This window comes from Anabrus simplex, chromosome 1 (assembly GCF_040414725.1).
Source record: "Anabrus simplex isolate iqAnaSimp1 chromosome 1, ASM4041472v1, whole genome shotgun sequence".
Taxonomy (NCBI): Eukaryota; Metazoa; Arthropoda; class Insecta; order Orthoptera; family Tettigoniidae; genus Anabrus; species Anabrus simplex.
Window position 1 is genome coordinate 983,235,345 of NC_090265.1, and position 27,107 is coordinate 983,262,451.

The 27,107-nt window shown below is 37.4% G+C and overlaps 1 protein-coding gene across 2 annotated transcripts in view; it reads right to left on the reverse strand.

Moving 5' to 3' along the window:
- Positions 1 to 10,392: 10,392 nt before the first annotated feature.
- MED6 (mediator complex subunit 6) overlaps positions 10,393 to 27,107 on the reverse strand; it is a 99,736-nt gene continuing 83,021 nt past the window's right edge. For both annotated transcript variants that reach the window (XM_067148913.2, XM_067148904.2), the window contains exons 5-6: positions 19,173 to 19,407; positions 10,393 to 10,604 (exon numbers count right to left, since the gene is read on the reverse strand). In XM_067148913.2, coding sequence (XP_067005014.1) covers positions 10,507 to 10,604; positions 19,173 to 19,407 — 333 coding nt within the window. In that variant the 3' untranslated portion in view covers positions 10,393 to 10,506. The remainder of the gene's footprint in view (positions 10,605 to 19,172; positions 19,408 to 27,107) is intronic.

The window sequence follows — 27,107 nt, forward strand, 5'->3', positions numbered from 1 at the left end:
CACAGAGGGGTTGTTGGGGCAGATTTTCAGTATGTAGTAGGTACCAGTAGTTGAAAAATGCTATGAGAGGTACAGACAGTTATGATTATGTTCCATACATGGAGAGAAGACATAAGACTGAGTACTGAAGGAAAATATGTTCACCGTACTGGGGGACTATTGGATTAAGGGCAGATTATTAAAAGCAATCAAAGGCATTTATGTTGACAATTGAGCTGCAGTGAGAATTGATGGTAGAATGAGTTCTTAGTTCAAGGTACTTACAGGGGTTATACAAGGCCGCAATCTTTCACCTTTGTTGTTCATAGTTTACATGGATCATCTGCTGAAAAGTATTATGTGGCAGGAAGGGATTCATTTAGATGAAGATGAAGTAAGCAGTTTGGCCTATGCTGGCTACTTTGTCTTAATGGCAAATTATGCAGAAAGCCTGCAGTCTAATGTCTTGGAACTTGAAAATAGGTTCAATGAGTATGGTATGAAAATTATCCTTTCCAAGACTAAAATGATGACAGGAGGTAAGAAATCCAAGAGAATTGAATGTCAGAATGAGGATACAAAGCTGGAATAGGTACAGAATTTCAAGTATTTAGGATATATGTTGTTTTCCCAGGATGGTAGCATAGCAAGCAAGATCGAATCAAGGTGCAACAAAACTGTTGCGATCAACAGTTTTCTGTAGGAAGGAAGTCAGATCCTGGATGAAATTATCTTTACATCGGTGTGTTTTTGGGCCAACTTTACTTTATGGGAGTGTAAGCCGGGTGAACTCAGGATATCTTATTCATAAGTTAGAATTAACAGATATGAAAGTAGCGAGAATGATTGCTGGTACAAACAGGTGGGAACAATGGCAGGAGGGTACTTGGAATGAGGAGATAGAGGCTAAGTTAGGAATGAACTCAATGGATGAAGCTGTAAGCATAAACCTGCTTTGGTGTTGGAGTCATGTCAGGCGAATGGAGGAGGATAGGTTACCAAGGAGAATAATGGACTCCATTATGGAGGGTAAAAGAAGTAGATACAGACCAAGATAATGATGGTTAGATTCAGTGTCTAACTATTTAAAGATAAGAGGTATAGAACTAAATGATACCACAGAACTACTTACAGATACAGGATTGTGGTGGCAGTTACTAATTCACAGAGGCTTGCAGACTGGACATTTAAAGGTATAACAGTCTGTTATGAAGTGTTAGATAATGCTTAGGACTTTTCTTTTTTTTCTGTGACATTCAAGAACTTGTATTAATTTTGTGGCGTGAACACCAAACTTGTATTAACCCTAGGGACAGCATGCTATTTCATCAAGTGGGATATTTTTTTCTTCTTTCGGATGTAAAGTGTCTCATCCTTGGTAATGTACGGTGATATAATAAGATGTTCAGGCTAAATTGGATGCTTATAATATGAGATTTGTATCGGTTTCTTTAAGTTCTACATGAACTGTCTAATATTGGCAGAGGAAACTCCTCTGTATCTTGGGTGAATTTTGGTATAATGTGTTGTGTTATCTGTCAATAATAATTATACTGAGGAGTCTCCCCACTGGTTCCGTTGGCTCTTGTTGTACGTGTGCTGTCCGCTACGTGGTGGTGGTGATTATTATTTAAATAGGAAGTACAACTAGGCAACCATCCTCTATATAACACTAAAAAGAGGGGAAAATACAGAAGGGACCCGACACTTCAAAAAATGAAGGTATCGGCCAAAGAAAGACAAGGGCCATGAAGGGCGTGAAAATGAAAGACTCCCTAGGCCTCGAGTGCTCTAATACCACCGGGATCAGAAAAGAACAAGAGTTGACCGAGGGAGATTGGATAGGACAGATGAAAGTAAGGAGCCCGGCACAAGTAAGTGGAAACAATGCCAGGACTCAGCTAACAGCCCCGTGGTCACCAACCCATGCTCCAAAGTTCAGAGACCATGGGGGCCCCTTTTAGTCACCTCTTACGACAGGCAGGGGATACGTGGGTGTTATTCCACTGCCCCCACCCACAGGAGAAAAAGAAGCAAACCTATACAACAAGCATATTATCAGTTATTAACAAGTTTTTTTAAGGATTATAAAGTTGCTTTAATGCATTTTTATTGTCTATGTCATTTTTTGAACGTTTTTAGTTGAAGATGTCTCCAAAAAAGAGATGAAACGTCCTAACGTAGATATATATATTAAGTGTTAGTCATTATGTGAATATAAGAAAATAAACTTGACAGGTGGAAACTACCTCTAAATCGTGCAGCACACAATGGTCTTGGTCTTCTTTGAAGATGAGAGTCCTTGATGCTTCCATTACAGATTTTGACATCATGTGCATCACAGTGGCAACAATGTGATAGATAATGTAACTATGTTAATAAGCTCTTACTTCACCCTATTCTTTTCATAAGGGATCTTCCTTTATAATTTTTTTTTTAATAGACCCTTTCATCCATGATTAGTTTGGTAGCTTTTAACCTTTACTGAATAGCAGGGTGTATTGACCAGAATAACCATAACATTGTCTTGAAGGTGAGAAAGGACTCTTTGAACCCTTTACCATACATTTCTTTATAATAAATCTTCATGTACTTTGATTCAAATAGCAACAAACCCCTCTTCAAAAAGCCTCCCTAGCTACCAGTGTGCATAATTATCAACTTTCTTCCCTTTTCAGAAGGAATTTTCAATCTAGAGAACAATCCCTTCAAAAATTCACTCAAAAATGTATTCTATCTGAAAGTCCAAATACATACTCCATGCATGTCCACAGCTTATCCATGTCTCCAAAACATAAAAATAATAGATAGGTCTTCCCTCTTCCAGCAATCTGTTTGTTTGACATAGAGGAAGTTATTGCCAAGTAACTATCTTGTCCTTATCAATTAGCATTGGCTGGCAACAACGTAATGTTAACTTAAAACTTCAAAGCCTTTAAAAATTTGTATAAATTTGCTTGTGAAAATGTGGATATAGTATTGTCACTATTAACATAAACTGTACCAGTATCCTGTATGTAGTAAGAATTTCATTCCAAAAGAAGAACACACGTATCTTCCACCAAATTGCATCCTTTGTTAAATTATCATGTGGAGGTTAAGCTTATTGCATATATTTTATGGGATGAAATAAATTTCCTGGCAGATTTTCTCTATTTTTCTCAGCAATGTCTGTACCTTTGACACTGCATTCGTCACCTCCGTGAGAGTGCTGTTCAGATTTATGTACAGAGCTTTGTGAAAATGTTTTTCTCCACTCCTCAATGGTAGTAACATGAGCAGGACGAGCTATACCCATTTTCACATCACTTGGCACTTGAACATTACGTGAAACCTATGAATCTATCATATTTACCATGGAACTAAATACAACAGCATGAGAAAATTATATTCTGCATATTAGACTGATGTTAGCAGGCTGATTCATACTATGCTCACACCATAATGCTCTTGCAACCACTGGACTTTTTACCCAGTAAGTATATGTTGCTGCACACCAAATTTGATTACAACTGCAAGGGAAAAACATTTAGAAATAAAACAATATGACAATGGGCAAGGAACGAAGTGACATTGTGTAATATTCCATGATTTACATGGGAAAAAAGAAACCATATTCAACTGCTAAATTCTGTATACAGTGTGCATGAATCAAAATAACAGGGCTTCTTCCATTATTTCAATGTTTTGATTGCCAAGGCAAATGATGTAAGTTATAGAACAGGAATTATTGCATCATTCACACGGGTTGTGTCAGTGGACAAAACTATTCGACCTAAAAGGCCAACTCACCTTCATTCTATTTATTTTTAAATATGCTTTGTCACTTTGAGTTCACTAATTACTAGTTAAACTCTAATGCAAATTTTAAGTTATTCACTGTTCTTTACCAGCCCTTCCTCAGAAGACAGACAACCACAACAGTTATGTTGAGATCCATTATATCACTTTCTTCACTTTAAAAAACCCTATGAATACATACAATGAAATATTCGCAGTCCCAGTACTACTTTCTCCAATTGAGAAATAAAACTATGATACGTGGCATAAGAGACTTGATTTGCAAAAGGATAAATAGAGAATACAATCACATAATCAATTCCACTGTGCAATTTGCGTAACAAACTCAGCAATTCACATATTACCATAAAACAGTTTCTTATCTTGAAGTTTTAAATAATCTCTTCCAAATACTGCTGCACCGATTTCCAATGCCAGTGTGTTAACAAATCTGAAACGAAGTTGATATTAAGTGTAAATAGTTTCTATTACTCTGACATATGGATTTTCCTACTTTGCATAGCTTAAATATACGTCTTATAAAAACAAAATTATTTCATGGAATAATTAAATCAAGAATATTTCATGTTCACAGCTGTCTGGTATTCCAGGAAATGGGGATACTGCAGAAACTGAAGAAAGATGCGTTTTCTCCAAAACTGGTGAACGATCCAGAAGACACCCAAGTTGTCACCCTTCATCATATTACTCCGATTATAACTCTTCTTGCAGTAGCACTTCTCATTTCCATTATTTTGGTACTGTTAGAATGGGCATTCTACACCGTACAAGTTCGATACATGAAAGTATTTCAAAATTTACACAGACTAAACTTTAAAATGTGATCCAATATATAGAACACTTAGTACACAAATTAGGAATATGAACAGAAATAATGATTGAAATTATTTCTTGTGTAACTGTGGTACTGTAGTAGAGAGTGTGATTTTAACCGTTTGGATCTGTCGCAGAACTAAAAATACATATTACTATGGCATATTTTCTGGAGTCAATGTGAAAAAACTTGGGGACCGCTCAGAATGCCCATCAATTGTGCCAGGACTCAAACTTTGGAACTCAGAATAGTGCAGTTTGAAGCCATTCAGCTTTGAGGATAGGCAATAACAAACAAAGGTTTACAACCTTTCATAATACTGGAAATTTACCTCCACAGTATTGTCCTGTATAATTATTAGATACAGTATTATTTTTGAACATTACTGAATAATATTTTCATATTAAATCATGTGTAGCATTGGCAAAGGGGCTCAATTTTAGGGGAGTACCATAAGCTTTGTATTGTTTCTTTTTTTTTTTTCAGCAATCAAAAGGAATCCAATAGGAAAAAAATGAAATCTGTGGTATCTCTGATAAGCATTTGCAGTTAGTGCTATAGTATGATTCCATGAAAAAATGTCATACCAAGGCATAAATTGCCAAATTGATATTACTTTTCTTTTTTTGCTCAGAAATTTTTATAAATAGTTTAAAATGTGTTGTTACAGAAAAAAGCATCAGAAAACCATTTTGCAATAGCCCATATCTTACTTCAAATTTTGTGACATTGAGCACACTGAGAAATACACCAAATAACGTGCATTTTCCATACCTTGATATTTACAAGTAATTTTGTTTTCTTCAAGCTCACCTTTTTTTATATGTCAATATGCGATCTTTCCTGTATGTACACTGTTATAAAGTATAATTTTCCTAATTCTCTTAGTAGTTTGAAAGGACACTTTATCTGTTTAGGGTAGATTGAAGTCAGTCAGTCAGTCAGTCACGATAAACATAGGAAAAGTCGTCTACATAGCACAATAATCAATGGAATAAAATTTCCTGCAGGGTCCTATATCACCTCAATGACATCAACAAAAACATATCTGAACATTTTCTTCTACAGTGAATCAGTTCCCAGGGCCGATGACCTTCAATGTTAGGCCCCTTAAAACAACAAGCAAGCAAGAATCAGTTCCTGCTGTGGCACTTTGACTGACTGACATTGCGCACGCAATGCTATGCACACCTCTTCACAGTCCATTCAGTTGCTTTAGAGACACTGGTGAAGTTATAAGTGAACTGTGGTAGTGAAACAATAATATGGGGAAGTCCCCAGCAGAAAGACAATGAGAATACAAACAATACCTGAAAGAGAAAGGTCGGTATAAAGAATGGCGAGAAAATGTAAAGATAGCAAAAAAGAAAAGAAAGGTCTAAAGCAAGAATGACTAAAGCAGGAATAGAGACTAAAATTACAAAATAGAATACATAAACAACCCCGACAGAAAAGGGACAAATTGGCAAGAGTGCAAGAAGTTGACAATCGTGCCGATATTGCAATGCCTGATACAGCATTCAGAAGTAGGCAGCATTATGGTAAATGCAGAAAATGAGTAGAGGAAGCATTGCCCTTTTCACAGTGAAAAAGAAAAGAACTTGCTGTGTATTTAGCAGAAAAAGAGGGTTTACAGGCTAGCAAGACAAGAAAATGTGTGCCTAGAAAGCAGCTATTGGGTGATGTTAAAGTAGCTCTCATTAAGTTTTATGGTGATGACACAGCCATCTCATATCTGGCTCAGGGAAGAGACAATTTTAAGAAGATCTGTGTTAGTGGTGAAATAAAGGAAGTTCCAATCATATATTTAATGGCAACATTAAAGGAAGCCCTTGCTTTATTTACACAAGACTATGAAAATATGTCAGTCAGTTTCTCAAAGTTTGCTGAATTGCATCCTTCTTGTGTGTATCTTTAGTATGACATATCTCAACATTTTTTGCTACAGTGAATCAGTTCCTGCTGTGGCACTGTGACTGACTGACATTGCGCATGCAATGCTATGCACACCTCCTCACAGTCCAACCAGTTGCCTTTGAGACACATTTACCACAAAAATACGAAATCTCTTTTGAAGGCGCTGCATAGGAACCAAGCACCTGTACAGACTGATCTTAGGGAGTTTATATCTCAAGGGGTTTGTGACCAGAACTCGGGTGAATGCATACAGTCAAGGTCTGAAAAGTGACCACTGCTAAGTGCAAGCAATATCGCAGATGAACTTTGTAATTCACGGTGTGAATAGAGTCAATGGTTGTTTTCAAATAGACAAGCTGAAATTGAAGGCGAAGAAGGGTCAGTAATTGATTGCATGGAGGCACTGAGCACCTGTCTGCCACATTTACTAAATCATGTTTATGTCAATCGGAGGCTTTTAAGTGTGCTCAGGAAACAGTTGAACTAAACAAAGCTGTCATCTAAATTGACTTCTCTGAAAACTACACATGCAAGGAGCAAAATGAAATTCAGGCAGCTTATTGGAATAATAAACAAATCTATGCATTTATTGCAGTCACTTGGTTTAGAAAAGAGGGTAAACATGAAGTTCAGAAGAAGTAATTCGCTCTCGTGTTAAATTATATGGCACAACAAATATGCAATGGATGTTTTTCTTAGAACATTGTTTTCAGAAGCATTGGAGATTGTCCTGAACCTAGAAGTAATAAAATGATTTTCTGATGGAGTAGCGAGCCATTTTAAGCAAAACTATGCCGAGAAATTTGGCGTTACTTTCTGCCATATCTGGGTTTAAAATTTAATAGAACTTTTTTGAATCATACCATGGAAAAGGGGCCAAAGTAAAACAAACGGCATAGGTAGCAGTGAAATCTGGAAAGAAGGTACAGAGTGTTGAAGATTTTGTTACCTAATGTTTGAGCCACAGGTTGAAACAGAAGAGGTAAAGAGATATCTTGAATGATGATTGACATATTTCAGGTATTCCGGCCACACAAGAATTTCATTATGTAGCAGTACTGGTCATATATGTTATCGAGTATGCACATCTTTCATGTGAACAATCAGTGAGAAAGATTCACAAGTCTCGCAATTAAAACAAGAATTGTCGGACAATAATGTGTTACGTTGAAATATTGCACTAGGCAGCATTCCTCACAGCTGTGTGAGGATTGCGTTGTGTGTTCCATCCACATGCACAGACAGTGAAGAAGGTTACAATGTAAATTACAAACTACAATCAAAACACAGCATTATGCTCGTCTGACTATCAATGTCAGCTCACCACTAGTAGCTGACTAGATTATCTGATAAACTCACCAACAATCCAATCATGCTTTCCAGGAATAACATCAGTTAGGTTATTTACTCCGGTCTAGAAAGCCAAGAATAACGGCCAAGATGATTCATCATGCTGACCACACAACACCTCATAACCTGCAGGACTTCCGGCTGAGCAGTGGTCGCTTGGTGGCCCTTTGGCGCTGCTGTGCCATGGGTTTTTTTTTTTCATTTTTTAGATTATTTATTTCAAGGTATACTGTACATCTAATTGGTGAATACATTTACATTGTTGTACTTTAATCTTGGATAGTAAATATCTATGTCCTCACTCGTGATTAACTCTCTTGCCTTTATTTTTTTAAATACTTTTTTCAGAAATTCAGAGAAAGTCACAACACTACAGCATGGTGCAAAATCAAGCAGCAAATTTGTTGAATTAATGAAATATGTTACGTTTTGTTGAATGAACAAAGGGATTTTACTTTTTTTAATGAAAATACTCTTCATTCCCAGCCAAGGAATTGCAAATTGTAGCTTGTATGCTTAAACCCTGTACCTATCTTTGTAAGTTGTAACACAAAAATTATAACGTGTCAGTTTTCTTTGAATGTACAAATATAAGAAAACAACTGTTTATATAGAGTGCAGTATAAATAAAATCGGAATATCTTGAAAAGTTTGGTTTTCTTGTGATTATAGCAGTTTTTTAAAAATCTGTACCCAAGTCAGAATTTCACTGAGTAGTGAAGGAGAGCTTCGTAGTCACAATCGAACATCACTGCTTCCTTCCCTGCAAAATGTGTTCGCTCTTTCGCTTCACTATGATGTATGCTTGCTATGTAAGCTGCACGCATTTACCTCAGGCCAGCCTGGCCACACTGGGCTATCCTTAATGGGTGCCCAGCTGAGCACCTCTGCTCTATACCACAGTTAAATAATACAAACAACAGTCAAAACATGCACATACCTCCAGGCATTCCTTGCGATGAGAAAAGGAAGCCCTTATCTAATGCGTGGACTCACAGAAGAAATGTAAGATGTGACACAACAAAAGTGTCAAAAATAAGGATACAGAAAGCGTCTGCATTAAAACAACCCACAAATTCTTTTTTAACATTATCTACCCAAATTGTAACAAGCAGGCTGCATACTGTTAAACTTCACTCTCAATGCCCATAGCGAGGCCCATCATTTCATTTTCAACAGCATGAGGCATGTAATAGCTGAGAAACGCACTATGCAGGATGGACTGTTCTTGACAACCATCTGGAAATGTTTGAAGTGACCCTGGAAATGTTGCATGTCAAAGGGGAGGCTTAGGGTTGTTGTTTGGTGGAATCACATGGGATCATTATTCACTTTTCCTGGTCATTCAAGGCTCCTCTCATTATCATCCAACCCACTGTGGAACATGATTGGGTATTTAAAAAAATAATTAATCTAGATGTCCAACATGCAGGCATTCTGCCTGTCTTTGCACTGCCAGTACCGTATTGATCAAACAATAGGGCTTGTTGCTTTGAGGCATGAGCTCTGTTTAACATGTTTGAGAATGATTAAGAAAGTTGTTTTTAACATGTCTTGACTAATCACAATCTGTAAAACCCATACAAAATCACCACTGATGAATGGAACAAACAGAATCAACAATGACTTGATTGGTTGGCAGATGATATGCCAAGAGAGAGACAACCATGCATCACTGCAAAGGGGCGAGTTAGTTCCGTTACTTCTTCTGCAAGTCTCTCCTTGGGCCAACATTTTTGCAGTTTAACCTACCTATGATGTAACTGTTTAGAGCAACAATATCAAGAAGCATGTAGAAGATTCATAATGGCCAGCTGTTAGTTTTTCCTGGCAACTGTGTAGAAACTCTTCAACACATCCATGCAGTCTACACTATCCTTTGTCATATTGTGATGACTTTGGATTTAGCCTGCTCCTTTGTTGTTCCATCAGTGTATTCTCCTTCATGCACTGTGGAGATTAACAATTTTTTTTCTTCTGTTTGATACATATGAACAAAATAATGTGTCTTTTCCATGAGCAAACATTCTTGAAAGTAGGAATGGGAATTTCTCTCATTTAAGAAGATTGAAACCAGTCCCAGTATTAATAAAAACTACGATCCTAGAAATTGATAAACAATGGTTTCTAGAGGACCCGCTGCAATCGTTGTTGACGATTAAGATGCCAGATACCATACCACCTGGACTACATTTACGAAATAAAAAGCATACGCCTCAACCCAGGATCAATCCCTCGACCTCCTGCATGCTAACCCAAAACTCCATCCGCTGCACCAACTGTACAGCATGACTAATATGTGCTGACATGTGGTTACAGTGTTGCCAGATTGCCACTCTTCAACATACTTTTTCTGCCGAATATACTCAGACGAACTTTTGTGAGATACATTTTTTTACTGCTGACATGTGAGGAGTCGCGCTGCGACGTCCGAGTGCGCGAATTTCGGTTCATCCTGTATATAGCTCAAGTATAGGGTTGAATAATTTTTTCTCTTTCAATTTTAGTAGGTAGCTAATGAAGGGTACAAAAATTTTAAAAATATATATAATTAACATTATACAAGGACATTACAATCAGCATTTTAACATAATAGAAAAAATCCAATATATATAAAACATTCCATATCACACAACAATCTTGTATTATTGTCTGGGCTTCTTCTCAGGGGGTGGCTTCATATTCCGTGGTGTATCTGGTTTCTCAGTTTTTATCTCGGTTTTAATCTCAACTTTTGGTTCTTCTGTAAGTAGAGGACATAGGTAACAAAAAATATAAAAATAGAAGCTATACAAAACAGTACACTGGTAATTAAAGAAAGAAGTGATTTGAAGACAAGGAAAACTATGAATAACTGAGCATTACAACAGCAGCTTACCATTAGCATGAACTTGATTTAACAGTCAATTAATTATAAATAATAATATTAATTATTAATAGAGCCCAGAAGTTAGGCAAAATGCCTTTTTAATCTGACTGGATATATTGGAGAATCAGATAAATATGTTTTCGTGCATTTAGAAAGTGTAGACACAATTTTTTTTGCCTATTTTAAGATTTAAAGCCTTTTTTGCCTTTTTTGATCGTTATGCAATTTTTTCTGCGATTTACACATTTTAAAAAGCACATAATGAATTTCCATACATCAAAGACAAAAAAAAAAGGTTGCACACATGAAATTACATATTGCCGTCACAAATATCTATTTAGAATATTGTTCCCTGTAAATCATTTATTTGTTTTCAGGCATTCGAAAGCTTATTTTCTCAACCCATTCATTTAACCTCTGTAAATAGCAGAACCTTCATTAGTGAAAGGAATACACAAGCATAATGAATACCAGGAAAGAGAGAGGATGAGGGAAGTATGTCTCTTCTCCTTCCTCACACCCCTTTTGCTGTGACAATGCGTAATTACCTGGTATTCCCGATTTTGAAATGATAAGATAATGCAGAGGAAGGGAGGAAATAACTTCTGCCTAACACGTCAAACATAAAAGAAGCTGTTAGTCTACTGTTGAATTTGTTAAACGCAACTCGGGTGTTCGCGCTGACTTATTTATCATTCCAAAATTTTCATCGTTGCATGGTAGTTTTGGTTTGGATACACTTTCTACTGTTGGAGCTATACTCTTTTGCAAAATCTGAAAAATCTATTAAACATGAAAAAAAGTACTTTATAACTCAACATTTTGCAACAACAAAACATAAGTCTAGGTTAACTATTGTTGGCCCTAAGATCAATTTAATATCAACAGCAGTTACAACATCCAGCAAGCAATCTCAGTTTTCCCTGGATCTATATGAAGCTTTCTTGGACTCCGGAATTTCGTTCTGGAAACTGGAAAATCAATCCCTCAGGACGTTTCTGCAGAAGTACACTAAAGAAGAAGTTCCGTCAGAATCCACATTAAGAAAAACGTATTTGAATATCTCCTCTGAAGAGATCCTGCAGAGGATTCGAAGCCGAGTTGCAGAAAAGAAGATCTGGATCTCCATTGATGAAACTACGGATGCAATGGGACGTTACATGACCAACGTCATCATTGGAACTATGGAACCAAAGCAAACTGACCTATCATCAGTATGTCTTTTGATGACAGAAGAGATGGAGAGAGCAAATGGTTCCACAGTGGCACAGTTGTTCACAAATTCATTAATGTTACTCTGGCCGGATGGAATACAGCATGATGATGTCCTACTTTTTGTCACAGATGCGGCACCTTACATGAAAAAAGCAGCTACAGCCTTGAAAGTTCTCTTTCCTAAAATGCTCCACCTCACATGTCTAGCCCATGGACTGCACAGAATTGCTGAAGAGATAAGGAGTTTGTATCCTCACGTGGATAAGTTAGTTTCAAATACCAAGAAAATCTTCCTAAAATCACCCTCCCAAATCCGGGTTTTGAAGGACGTGGCACCAGAGCTCCCTTTACCTCCACAGCGAGTTCTCACCAGATGGGGAACTTGGATCTCAGCAGTCATATATTACAGTAACAATTTGGTCAAGATACATGAGGTACTTAATGCCCTATCAGTGGACGAAGTTGCTTCAGTTCGCGAGGTAAAACGTACCTTTTCCATGATGAAAAACATTCTTTCTGACAAGTGTCTGTCTATGACAGTTGATACTTTGAAAAAACACCTTGTTGTTGCTTGTAACCAAAGAAAGTAAGAGTAAGTACGCTTATTATGTGATAAATTGATAATAAAGAAATGAATGAGTACTTAAAGTACATAATTTCATTAATAATGAGTGAGATTCCTCTTTGCTTTCACTCCTAATAAATGCCTATTTTCAGTATTTCAAGTGCCTTTTTGCCTGCCTAACCAAAAATAAATTCCTAACTTCCGGGCTCTAATTATGAATATTATTAATACAGTATTAATATTATGAAGGTGGGAATAATAAGTGTTATGACACTGACAGAGAAATCGTAAGAGTTGATTGATTTTTATGGAGATGGAGAATGTTGCAATGATGAGACTGAGTGAGGTCAAGTGGAGGGGAAAAGGAGTGAAGAGGGTGAGGAAACAAAGGAGTAGGAATGATTTTTAACAAAATCGTGGATGAAAATGGTGATAGGGTAACTACGTTAGCAATAGAATAATCAGAATGTGACTGAGGACGGAAGGAGTGAAAGACTTCATCCAAGTTTATGCACCCCAAACCGGAAACGGTGAGGAAAATGTAGAGGAATTATTGGAGGCACTCGAGGAAGTAATCACCGATGTGGAAGGGATAATCATAGGAGACCTCAATGTGCAGCTTGGAAATGACAGAATTGGTGAAGTAGTAGTGAATGGTCCATCTATAGACATACAATAAGAATTTTGTCTGTACATTGCTCAGATTAAAAAGAATGGTATTTCTGTACTGGTCATGTCCACAGTAACAAGGAAATGCACTTTTATACTTTTCCATAATGTCTGTCTGTATGTATGTACGCCCATCACGAGAAAACGGCTGAAGAGAATTTGATGAAAATTAGTCTGTAAAGTCAGGGAATGAACCACTACAATCTAGACGATAAATCATTTTATTAATGCTGAGTGAAATGGTAGTTTAGGGGTGCGATAGTACATAAAGCACACCCTCGCACTATATTCAGAAGTAAATTATATTATTGTCATATTAATGTTTGAGTCATCAGTCCATAGACTGATTTGATGCAGCTCTCCATGCCACCATATCCTGTGCTAACCTTTTTGTTTCTACATAACTATTGCAGCCTACATCTGCTCTAATCTCCTTGTCATAATCATACCTTGGTCTACCCCTACGTTCTTACTGCCTTCACTTCCTTCAAAAACCAACTGAGCAAGTCCTGGGTGTCTTAAGATATGTCCCATCATTCTATCTCTTCTTCTTGTCAAATTTAGCCAAATCGATCACCTCTCACCAATTCGATTCAGTATCTCTTCATTCGTGATTCGATCTATCCATCTCATCTTCAGCATTCTTCTATAACACCACATTTCAAAAGCTTATATTTTCTTTCTTTCTGAGCTAGTTATCGTCCATGTTTCACTTCAATACAATGCCACACTCCAGATGAAAATCTTCAGAAACATCTTTCTAATTCCTATATCAATGTCTGAAGTGAGCAAATTTCTTTTCTTAAGAAAGCTCTTCCTTGCTTGCGCTAGTCTGCATTTTATGTCCTCCTTACTTCTGCCATTGTTAGTTATTTTACTACCCAAGTAACAATATTCATCTACTTCCTTTAAGACTTCATTTCCTAATCTAATATTTCCAGCACTACCTGCCTTTGTTCAACTGCACTCCATTACTTCTGATTTGGACTTATTTATTTTATACTCCTTACCCAGGACTTCATCCACACTTTTCAGCAACTTCTCGAGATCTTCTGCAGTCTCAGATATAATAACAATATCCTCCGCAAATCCCAAGGTTTTGATTTCCTCTCCTTGGATTGTGATTCCCTATCCAAATTCCTCTTTGATAACCTTTTCTGCCTGTTCTATGTAAACATTGAAAAGGAGGGGGGACAAACTGCAGCCTTGCCTCACTCCTTTCTGGATTGCTGCTTTTTCAAAGACCTTGATTCTTATCACTGCAGACTGATTTTTATACAGATTGTAGATAATTCTTCGTTCTCGGTATCTGAACCCAATCACCTTCAGAATCTTAAATAGCTTGGTCTAATCAACATTATCGAATACCTTTTCTAGATCTACGAACGTCATGTACGTGGACTTGTCCTTCTTAATTCGTCCCCTAAGATTAGATGTATAGTCAGGATTGCTTCACGTGTTCCTACATTTCTTCTGAAACTGAATTGATCTTCTACCAACTCAGCTTCTACTTGTCTTTCCATTCTTCTGTAAACAATACATGTTAGAATTTTGCAGGCTTGAGATACTAAACTAATGGTGTGGTAGTTTTCGCACTTTTCGTCGAAGAGAAAGCCCATTTTTCTTCATAAAATTACCCTCCAAGCCAACATTCTGATGATGAAAATTTTTTCAACCAACAGGTCGGACCAGCAAACCACAATGTCAGATCATATGGACTTGACGCCGTAACGGTCATGGTCGCTGGCAGGCTTTTGGAAATACATAGAGGCCAGTCAGTTTGACATGCATTGCATGTAAGCTTTGGTAAAGCATTCTTTCTGATTATATTAGACAGGTTTGCAAAATTAGTAACTGGTTTGATAGAAGGCAGTTCAGGTTTAGGAAAGGTTATTCCACTGAAGCTCAACTTGCAGGATTCCAGCAAGATATAACAGATATCCTGGATTCAGGAGGTCAAATGGACTGTATCACAATTGACCTATCTAAGGCATTTCATAGGGTAGATCATGGGAGACTACTGGCAAATATGAGTGCAATTGGACTAGACAAGAGTGACTGAATGGATTGCTATGTTTCTAGAAAACTGAACTCAGAGAATTAGGGTAGGTGAAGCTTTATCTGTCCCTGTAATAATTAAGAGGGGAATTCCTCAAGGCAGTATTTTTGGATCTGTATGTTTTCTTATATATCAATGATTTGTGTAAAGAAGTGGAATCAGAGATAAGGCTTTTTGCAGATGATGTTACAGGATTGCGAGAAACTGCAAAATGACCTAAATCAACGTTGTGAGATGGACAGTGGGCAATGGTATGATGATAAACGGGATTAAAAGTCAGGATGTGAGTTTCACAAATAGGAAAAGTCCTCTCAGTTTGAATTACTGCATTGATGGGGTGAAAGTTCCTTTTGGGGATCATTGTATGTACCTAGGTCTCAATGTATGGAAAGATCCTCATTGGGATAATCGCATAAATATGATTGTAAATAAAGGGTACAGATCTCTGACATGGTTATGAGGGTATTTAGGGGTTGTAGGAGGGATGTTAAGGAGAGGGCATATAAGTCTCTGGTAAGACCCCAACTACAGTATGGTTCCATTGTATGGGACCCTCACCAGGATTACTTGACTCAAGAACTGGAAAAAATCCAAAGCAAAGCAGCTCAATTTCTTCTGGGTGATTTCCAACAAAAGAGTAGCGTTACAAAATTGTTGCAAAGTTTGGGCTGGGAAGACGTGGGAGAAAGGAGACGAGCTGCTTGACTAAGTGGTATGTTACACAAGTTCATATTCTCTATTTTGGTCCGTATTGAATTGTACATTAAAATCAAAGAAATATTAATGTTTATAAAATTCCACCTATTCAATACATAAAGAGTAATTTTAATTAAGAATTAAAACTTATTAAGTAAATTACGGGGACATGTTTTGCCCTTTTTTTAAGGGCATCTTCAGTCTTAATCTCAAACCTGAAAGATAATAAATCAGGATCCTGATTGCTCTTAATTGTAGTTTTTTAAGAAAATTACAAATTATAAATATAAGGATGATGATGTAGGTACATGCATCAAAAAAATGAGCGAGAGGGATGACAGTAGTTAAAATATTCTTACAATAAAGCCTTTATAAAGCTGGGAAGACTTGGGAGAAAGGTGATGAATTGCTCGACTAACTGGTGTGTTACAGATTATTATTCTCATATTAGCTGCCTCTGTGGATCAGCGGTAGAGTGTCGGCCTCCGGATCCCAAGGTAGCGGGTTCAAACCCGGCAGAGGTAGTCGGATTTTTGAAGGGCGGAAAAAAGTCCATTTGACACTCCATGTCGTACGATGTCGGCATGTAAAAGATCTCTGGTGACACATTTGGTGTTTATCCGACAAAATTAATTAAATCTCAGCCATAGACGCCCAAGAGAGTTTCGGTTTGCTCGGTCTGCCATCTAGTGGGGGCCTAGAGTAAAACGGAACGTCGAAATTGACGAGCAGACAGCCAGATGGCGTCAAATTGAAATGTCTGCACACGGTAGCTGAGGCCATACGATTATTATTATTATTATTATTCTCATATTTTGGTCCGTATTGAATTGTACAGGAAATATTAACGTTTATTAAATTCTATACTTTTCATCATTATTCTAAAGATTTTTTGTTTTGTTTTTTTGTTTGCTATTTGCTTTACGTCGCACCGACACAGATATGTCTTATGGTGACGATGGGACAGGAAAGGCCAACGATGGAAGGAAGCGGCCGAGGCCTTAATTAAGGTACAGCGCCGGCATTTGCCTGGTGTGAAAATGGGAAACCACGGAAAAACCATCTTCAGGGCTGCCGACAGTGGGGCTCGAACCCACTATCTCCCGATTACTGGATACTGGCCGCACTTAAGCAACTGCAGCTATCGAGCTCGGTATTCTAAAGATTAAACTCAGTCCTATTTATATACACTTTTATTAATTGTCCTTGTCTAAAAATGTGGTAATAAGTTGCATATTAGTAGTTCTACAACCGAGCTCGATAGCTGCAGTCACTTAAGTGCAGCCAGTATCCAGTATTCGGGAGATAGTGAGTTCAAACCCCACTGTCGGCACCCCTTAAGATTGTTTTCCGTGGTTTCCCATTTCCACACCAGGCAAATATGCTGGGGCTGTACCTTACTTAAGACCACAGCCGCTTCTTTCCCACTCCTAGCCAATCCCATCTTCGCCATAAGACCTACAAAGTACCTGTCAATGCAACGTAAAGCAACTTGCAAAAAAAAAAAAAAAAAATAGTAGTTCTATAAGAACACGATTATTGCTGCGTTGAATTGAACCTTCTTAAAAAGTGCCCTGTTTTGGTTGAGGGTGTAAGAAATAATCTTGGGAGCTTAAAACAGCTTAATATTTAGAATAATAACGAAAAAAAGTGTTAATGATTACTCCAAGTGGAGTTAAAATAAAATTTTAAAGTTGCTAGATTGTTGTTGATCTATTGTGATGAGATAAGTCTGCTGCCTTCTTAAATTACGTTGTGGGAGCGAGGAAAAATGCTAGATAGTAAGCAGCCGTAATTATAAAGTTCTGTAAGAACGCAGTTAATCCTGCGTTGAATTGACTTGGAGTGATCAAACGTACTTTTCTTCGTCATTATTCTAAAGTTTAAACTGTTTAAGCTCTAAATTTATTTCTTATGCCCTCAACCTTTACAGAGCGCCTTTTAACAAAGTTCAATTCAACGCAGGATTAACTGTATTCTTACAGAACTTTATAATTATGGCTACTTACTATCAAGCATTTATTCTTGTGCCCACAACGTAATTTACGAAGGCAACAGACTTATCTCATCACAATAGATTAACAACAAACTAGCAATTTTAAAATTTTATTTAAACTTGACTTGAAATAATCAATAACACTTTTCTTTGTTATTATTCTAAATATTAAGCTGTTTTAAGCTCCAAGCTTATTTCTTATACCCTCAACCAATACAGAGCACCTTTTAACAAGGTTTAATTCAACACAGCAATAATTGTGTTCTTATAGAACTACTAATACACAACTTGTTACCACATTTTTAGACAAGGACATTCATAAAAGTATATAAATTAGGACTGTTTAAAACGCTTTATTTTAAGAATATTTTAACTACTGTCCTCCTCCTCGCTCATTTTTTGACGCATGTACCTACATCATCCTCCTCACATTTATAACTTGTAATTTTTCTTTAAAAACTACAATTAAGAGCAATCAGGATCCTCATTTATTATCTTTCAGGTTTGAGATTAAGGCTGAAGGATGCCCTTAAGAAAAAAGGGCAAAACATATCCCTATAATTTACTTAAGTTTTAATTCTTAATTAAAATTACTTTTTATGTACTGAATAGGTCGAATTTAATAAACATTAATATTTCTTTGACTTTAAGGGGTATGTTCCAAGCTGTCAGTGGAGAGATGGTGTGGAATGACATCAGTAGACGAATAAGTTTGAGTGGTGTCTTTAAAAGTAGGAAAGATCACAATATGAAGATAAGGTTGGAATTCAAGAGGACAAATTGAGGCAAATATTTGTTTATAGGAAAGGGAGTTAGGGACTGGAATAACTTACCAAGGGAGATGTTCAATAAATTTCCAATTTCTTTGCAATCATTTAAGCAGAGGCTAGGAAAACAACACATAGGGAATCTGCCACCTGGGTGACTGCTCTAAATGCAGATTTGTAGTAACTGATAGTGATTGATGACACACTGTGACTATATGCAAACCCACATTTATAAAGTAAATGTCTGATTGTGCTTCATAGAAGCTGTACATTCCAAGAGAGTATCAATTGAATTTGAATTTTCGGTGTGTGATTATTATTTGTGAAATCACCGCATCTTGTAAAAACATTTGTAAGATGTTTCGAAAATACATAATACTGCTCATCTGCAACCATGAAAATGCTCAGAAATTTCTGGACAATCTAATGAAAACGATAATGTTACTTAGGTAATGAGACTGTTTAATATACCCACCAACAGGAGGCTTTTGCTGAGGTATAGGTATAGGGAATTTACGTGTAAGTTCAGCAAGCAACATGTCAACTCTCTGCCGCTGGAATAATGAACTTGGCTCTTCCCTTTGAGTTTCCTTCTTACGTTCGGGCATTTTCCTTTCCTTCAAGTCCCATGAATAGCCCTTAGATGGATGATAGCGTGAATATGAACTGGCCTCTTCGAAAGCAGATTGTAAGTGATGGATTGTCGACATCTATATATGAAGAGATAAAATGAGAGAAAATTAAAACAAGTTACTTGAAATATTAAAAGAAAGAACAAATCAGAACATTACAAGCTAGTGGATGGTTTAGGCAGTTAAAGTGAAGTGGATGACTCAGTTTCAAGTTGATTTAAAAGCAACCCTACCCTGTTAATAGTAATTCCACTGACAATTAAAATATTATTTGGAACAAAATACAAAACATCCCAGCATCCCATTAGCAACAAATGGAACTTTAAGACAAACACTATTATTATTTAGAAAAACTGGTCACTGCGGGTTGTACAGAATTGTAATTTATTATGAACAAATCATGGACGATGTAGCTCTTTACTACTATTACCAATAACCGCTTTCTTTGTACCAGCCAGCCACTAATTACCATCATTTTATCCAATACAAATACAAATTGATATTAAAAAAAGTGAGAGCCTCCATGGCACAGGAGGCAGGGCACCGGCTTCTCACCGCTAGGTTCTGTAGTTCAAACCCTGGTCACTCCATGCAAGATTTGTGCTGAATAATGCAGGGGTGGGACAGATTTTTCTCCAGGTACTCCAATTTTCCCTGTCATCTTTCATTCCAACAACAGTCTCCAATATTACTTCATTTCATCTGTCAGTCATTAATTATTGCCCCAGAGAAGTGGGACAGGCTTCGGCAGCCAGCACAATTCCTATCCTCGCCGCTAGATGAGAGCTTCATTCATTCCATTCTGACCCAGTCGAATGACTGGAAACAGGTTGTGGATTTTCATTTATTCATTAAAATCACTCATAAATGGCAAAGCTGCACGACAAAATGGAATCTATCCAGAAGTACTAAAAAGCTGTGGTCAAGCTACAAGAAGATGGCTCGCTGCATTCTTCAGCTCCATACTTCAGTTAGGCAGACTTTCCCCAATCATCAAGAAGTCAAAAATTATTGTCTTTCTGAAACCAGAAAAAGGATCCAACTCTCCCACAAAGCTATCGACCTATAGCTCTCCTCAATTACAATAAAAAGGAAGCTTCCACCTAATCAATACTTTATTTTATCATATTTGATCTACAGGACCGGTTTCAACCTTTCTTAGGCCACCTCAGCTGGTCACACAATCTGATATTGACATACATGCAATTATAAACAGTACTAAATCTAACAAGGAATGTCACATGACAATAACACCATCAAATTTGTTTCTTCTCATGATTAGGGACAATCGTCGAATTGGAAACTTGAATTTGATATTTAAATTCACTATCTTCTCATAGATAACATATATAAAAAGACATTTATAAAAAGTCTGGAGTGTTCTTAAACTTGAAAAATTCGTAACATTTCTTGGTTCACTCTAAAACTAGCCTCAGAGTTACTAGACTTACAAGAAGGAATGTTTGGCCGTTGTCCTTGGCATTGAGAAATTCCATTCTACCGCGAACACAGTCATTTCTGGGTACACACCGACAATCAAGCGTTGTCCTGGATAAACACAAATGTGAAAAAGTTAGGGAGAACGATTCGTTGGATTCTTCGTTTGTTTTTTTATAAATTTATCGTTGTGCATGTGAGGGGCAATGACAAAGTTGTGGCTGAATGTCGCGTGTGTTTGAGGGTGTAGGGAAACCGACCATAGTTCTGAATGTAATCCTGTGTATAGTTTTCCTTTCAACATTCTTCAGAAATAACTAATAAGTTAAAAGAAAGTATAAAATGGTTTGACCTTTCAATACTAATAAAACAAGAAATGTAAGTTCACATTCCTATTTAATTAAAATTGGTACCAGTTTCGATCAGTATTTTTGGTCATCATCAGCCAATCACAAATAAGTGTAAAACAATGCACAGATAAATAAACTGCAAAGTCACAAGTGTCCCCGGAACAAGTCTTCTAAGGTATTTGTTCCCCGTGACTTGAGGGCTATGATTCATGTCTAGGTGCACACCGTGGGCAACTGAAAATCTTCCACAAGATTGCTCGGAACTATTACTGGCCAAACTTGAAAAGGGATGTCTTTGAATACGTGAGGAGCTGTGACGTTTGCCAAAAATGCAAACCTGCTTGAAACAGTCAAGTCAGTTTCCACTCCGCTAACATTCTGGACTCTCCTGGGGAGAAATTGTTCAATGACTTCTTCGGTCCACTGGTAAAATCCAGAAATGGAAATATTGGCATACTATCTGTCATTGACGGTTTTTCTAAGTTTGTTTGGCTGTTCCCTGTTCGTAAAATTAATTCCGCTGTCACCGTTAAATTGCTATCAAATCATAGCTTTGCTATTTTTGGCCCTTCCACGACTTTGGTGTTGGGCAACTCCTCTGTTTTCACCTGCACCCACTTCCGGAACATGTCCTTATCATGGGGTATAAAACACGTTTGTCTTAGTCAGCAATATCCTCAACCATCTCATATAAGGAGATTCCACCGTAACCGTAAGACGTGTCTATCTGCCTTTCACCGTAACAACCAAACTCGTTGGGATTCCTGCTTATCTTTTTTCAGCTTAGGTTTCAACACCGCCATCCACAGAATCCTGCCATTTTACTCCTGCTGAACTATTTTTGGGCAGAATTCCTAATGATCTGCTTACATTGCAGAGGAATATAAAATATCTGTCTGCTCCTTCTTGCCACATGACTGTCCAGGATAAATGGAAAATTGCTTCTCAACATCTAATCAAGGCAAAAAAACAAGGTGGCTCAGAAATACAACAAGGGAAGGAAGCCTGTTCCTTTTTGAGTTGGAGACCTTGATTTGATTAAAAGATCCCCACCAGTTCTGCCGTTGACCACGTCAATGGGAAACTGTCTCAAAAGTGGTCCAAACCAAAGAAAACTGTCGAATTTCTGGGACCTGTAATCATCAGACTGGAAGAAGTCGCTAACCAGGTTTCATCCAAGCTCATGTTTCGCTTTTAGAATCATAATATCCGAGGAGCCCGTGATATCTGACTATTTCTTTCCTAATGTAGTATTTTCTGTTCTCCCTATATTCATTAGAAAATTTTAAAACAAACCTGTGATAAGAGAACTGTACGCTCACAACTTTTCTGTTTCAGGTATGGAAATCATTTCCCTTTCCTTCTAAGAATCTGTATGACGACAGGGAGAAAACTAGGTTTAAAACTCCAAACTAATAATATAAAAAATAAATGGAATAAGATATACGGAGTAAGACCATACCTGACATATTCCAGTCTTCACGATTTTGATGGACCGCAATTGTATAACTGTCTGAAGATACAATTTTTCTTCAGGTGTTGTGTTGACCCGAGTGAATGAACATTTGTACCAATATATTCCTTCAAAATTTGTTTATGTTTGTGTAAACGTGTGTAATTATCTTTCTAAAATGTTTAGATTATCCTTTAGTATAAGTTTAGCTGTAGTCACACACACGCATTTGGTTTTAAGTCTTTGCCCTTGTATAAAATGAGCCCCCCTTGCTTGATCAACAAGGGAGACTCGTTTTGGAGAGGTGGTGGGAATGTTGATCCACACCTCGTAACCTAGTTGCTTGTTTTCATATTCTTCAGATACCGCATTTTATGTGATGTCTTATGTCAGTCTGTCATGGCTGCTTGGCATCATTTATACCATGCCCGATGTGCAATTTATCCCTATTTAGACAGATGGCAGCTCATGCCATAAGGATCGCCAAAGCATTTCTTTCTATAAGAGTTGGACGGTGAGAAAGAAAAATAAGATGGAGACTGTGTTTTGTGATGTGGCCTTCGTCTCTTACAGAAGGTATTATAAACCTTTTAACCTTTTCCAGTCCAACGACGAGGTCACGCCATGGTTTATTGTAAGTGGTCCAACATCGACATCACCTCGACATTATGTTTCATTCTATTTAAGAAGTTATTTACTGAAGTTCTTTGACCTGATTGAGGTCAATCGATATCCCTGAAGCTTCTAGAGCAAATTTTTTGTGCACAAAGAAAGCTGTTCTGTTATCTTCATGGAAATAATACGATATATATGTAGCCGTGTATCGCCATGGTTACCCACGGCCTGTCAGCTGTGTTTTGTTTACATTGAGTAGTGCTGCACACGTGTTGTACTAGGCGTGTTTATCTGTGAATGCAATTTGTCTCAGTTGAATTTGCGATATAAAAGCGGCCAATAAGAATGATGAAGAGATACATATGCACGTTTGTTTAGAGAACAGTGATGATGATTATTTCTTTGAATTAGACGAAGTGTTTAGAGAACTGCCAAGTGAAGAAGGAGGTGCAGTGAACTCCAGCATTGCAAGTGAAACTTCAGCGACTGGACCTGTGCGTAAAAAACCATGAAATGATCCCGGACCATCATATACTGTTTCTGAAGATTCAGAAGGGGAAATTCGAGTGACTGCTACAAAAGCAAGACGACGCACGAAAGTAATGGACTGGGTGGAGGAGGGTATACGCCACGTGACAATGATGACACTTCTCAGGTCAGTGTTGATATATGAATAACAGTGATGCTGAAAATACTTCCACACATACAAATGGGAATACAAACGACAATAGTGTTTACCAGAATGTAACATTTCATGATAGTGAGCCTCCTAGACTAAGTTATTCGTCAGATCAGGAAACTAGAGGACCTCCGGTTCCTCCTAGCTGCATCACTCCACTTTTTTATGTTATTTTTCATTCCTGCACTGATGACTTTTGCATAAAGCTGTAAGTAACTCACTAGACTTGTGTTTATAGAACATAATAATCATATAATTATGTTTACTAATAAAAGTTCTGAGTTTAATCTGACTAGGTAAAAATGTGCAAAATTAATTTGGACCAGACTGTTGAAACATGTGACAGAAAATTGGACTGCAAAGGGTTAAAACGTTATTCCGTACAACTCTCAGAGTTTGGAGTCGGAATTATGACTATTACTTCTCGAGGTAGTTTTCCTATCATTCTCGGTTTGCCATAAGGTAGTTATAAGTAAGCCTGTTTGTAAGGAGATATCTCGTTTTGTGTGTTATTTCTATTATATCTTGGTGCAGACTTAAGTTACCTCCCTTCCTTTACATGTCTGCTTGTGTGTGCTCATTTCGGCTAAGAGCAAAAGGTGGCATTGGTCCGATTGTTCATGTGCGTGGTGGGTTTGCTTGCTATGTTTGATTGGAGACCTTCAATTTTTCTTTATCTTCAATGTCTTGGCCTGAGTTTGTGCTCTACATCGTGTTTTGTCGCTGATACTGTATGATTCATGTTCGTCTTTCTGTACGATATGAATATGTGTAATGCAGTGAATAAGTTGTTTACGTTGTGTGTTTGGACTGGATGTGCCATACCTTTTTGCAGCAATCCAGATTTCTGATCGAACTCATGAGCCGTTGACCGAAGTATTTTATGCTGCGCGGTTCTTGTCGTCGTGTGTCGTGCCATCGTACTCAAGTACTTCATATTTCGTATGCTGGTCTCTATGTGTGTGCGTGAGTGTGGTGTGATAACCGAGCACATGCTACTTTTCAGTATCTAGTTATTATTTATTATCATCATTGTTCCCATTTTGTCTTACTTTCATATCTGGCCTTCCTAGCCAAATTATCTGTTTGATTTGGATTTTAACCTCATTTTTACGCCTTCTGCCACGTGTTTATTTCTTGTTGCTATGGCAAACCTTTTCTTTACTCTTTTATGTTCCATGATTGTTCTTTTCAGCTGTTCTCGATTTCGCTGGCAACTTAGATTTTATTGGGGATTTAATCTCAGTGGGGATTGTCAAAAAATAAAAAAGAAGAGAGAGTAGAAATTCAGGATTATTATATTTTTTATTTTGAGAAAGAAATACTTTGGAATTTCATCTAAAGCATTATGCTCACTGTGTGGTCAAAGAAATATTATATCACAAATCAAATTCCTCTATCGTGCTTTCTAGAGGTATAAAAAGTAATTAAGAGATTGAGTAACACTCCCTTTGGATGGGCCATTGTTGAACGTCATGTATGTAACTGACTTCCCATATCCCTATTTATCTATTCTTTTATGCCAGTCTTGGGCTGATTTCTTCTCAATTTGTGTTAATAAATGTGTTTCATCTAACCCCAGATCTACGTTATTTTGTTATTACTTTTGGGGCGTGCCTTTTTCACTCTGTTTATAAGTCTAAGAGGCCCAGATTCAGCTCCTGGTGATTTTCTTAACCAGTTTCGACCAATCCAGTGAAAATAGGTAGTAGTAAGTAAGTTTGTTGACACCAGGTATGTCCATTTTTCTCTGGGTCTGCCCACTGGCCATTTTCCTTTTACTTCTCTTTCATATTCTCTTCCTGTAGTCCTGCTTGCACTCATCCCACTTACATGGCCAAACCACTTCAGTCTTGCTTTCTGGATCGTCTGCAGTAGGGAGTCTCCTATTCCCACCTCCTCTCGGACTTTTTCATTCCTGAACTTGTCCTTCCTGATCTTCTCTATCATGGTGTGTAGGAACTTCATTTCTGCAGCTTGGAGTTTTGAGTAGTCTCCCATCTGGATCTCCATCATCCACTTTGGCATTCTTCTCTCTTTCATCCTCTTAACATGTCCAAATCACCTAAGTTTTTTCCTCTTCATTCTGTTTAAAAGTTTTTTCCTCCCATTTCCTTCCAGATGTCCTTGTTTCTTACTCTGTCCTTTCTTGTCTTTATCACACTTCTTAAAAATTTAATTTTACTGTCCTGGATTTTATACTCTAGTCTTTTTGTCAGTCTGCATTGTGTCAGTACTCAGCAGTAGTACAAATTTTTTACACTTCACTGGTACTTCCTTCTTCCACACCAGGTTTCTCACACTATGGTAGAATGAATTTCGCAGTTGAATTCTTTTACTTGATCTTCATGTCCAACCCTGCATCAGTTCACTTCACAAGTATTTCTCTCCACAATTTTGAAGGTTTTGTCCCTTTATTTTTATAATTCCTTCCCCTCCTCCTCTAGTCAACACCACTGTCTTACTCTTTTCCACACTGATTTTCAGTAATCTCGCACAACATGCGAGTTGTCCCAGTACTTCCTCTCTGTTTGCTCCCCATACCACAACACCATCTGTAAAGAGCATTACTTTCAGCTTCCTGTCCCCATATTTTACTTTTCTCTCCTTCATAATTTCATCCATAACCATTATGAATAATAGAGGTGACAGCACACTTCCTTCGCGTAGTCCAGTTTCATTCCAAATCCACTCTGTCCTCCTCACATGTGTCTGGACACTGCTACAATTTTTGTACATTGCTTGCACATATTCTATCATCTGTTTTCCAAATCTTTTCTGTTGCATTACTTTCCATACCTCTGCTCTGGATACACTATCGTAAGCCTTTTCTAAATCCAGGAATGTCATCATATCTCTTCTGCATTCCCAATGTTCTTTCATTACTACCTGATACCGAAGATGAGGTCTAGTGTTGAGCATCCATTTCAAAAGTCATATTGCTCTTCATGCAATTGGGTTTTTTTGTTATTATTTTTTATGTCTCATACCAGAATTTTGTTCCGTATGAGTTCTTTTACTTGCCAGTAAATCTACAGACACAAGGCTGACATATTTGAGCCCCTTAAAATACCACTAAGGCAGGTCTGAACCTGTCAAGTTGGGATCAGGCCAGCACCTCAACTGTCTGAGCCACTTCTCATTTTCTTTTCTAGTAGCCTTTCAAACATTTTTGCTACCTGAGATATGAGTGTGATTCCTCAATAATTATCACATATCTTCTTGTCCCCCTTCTTAATACAGG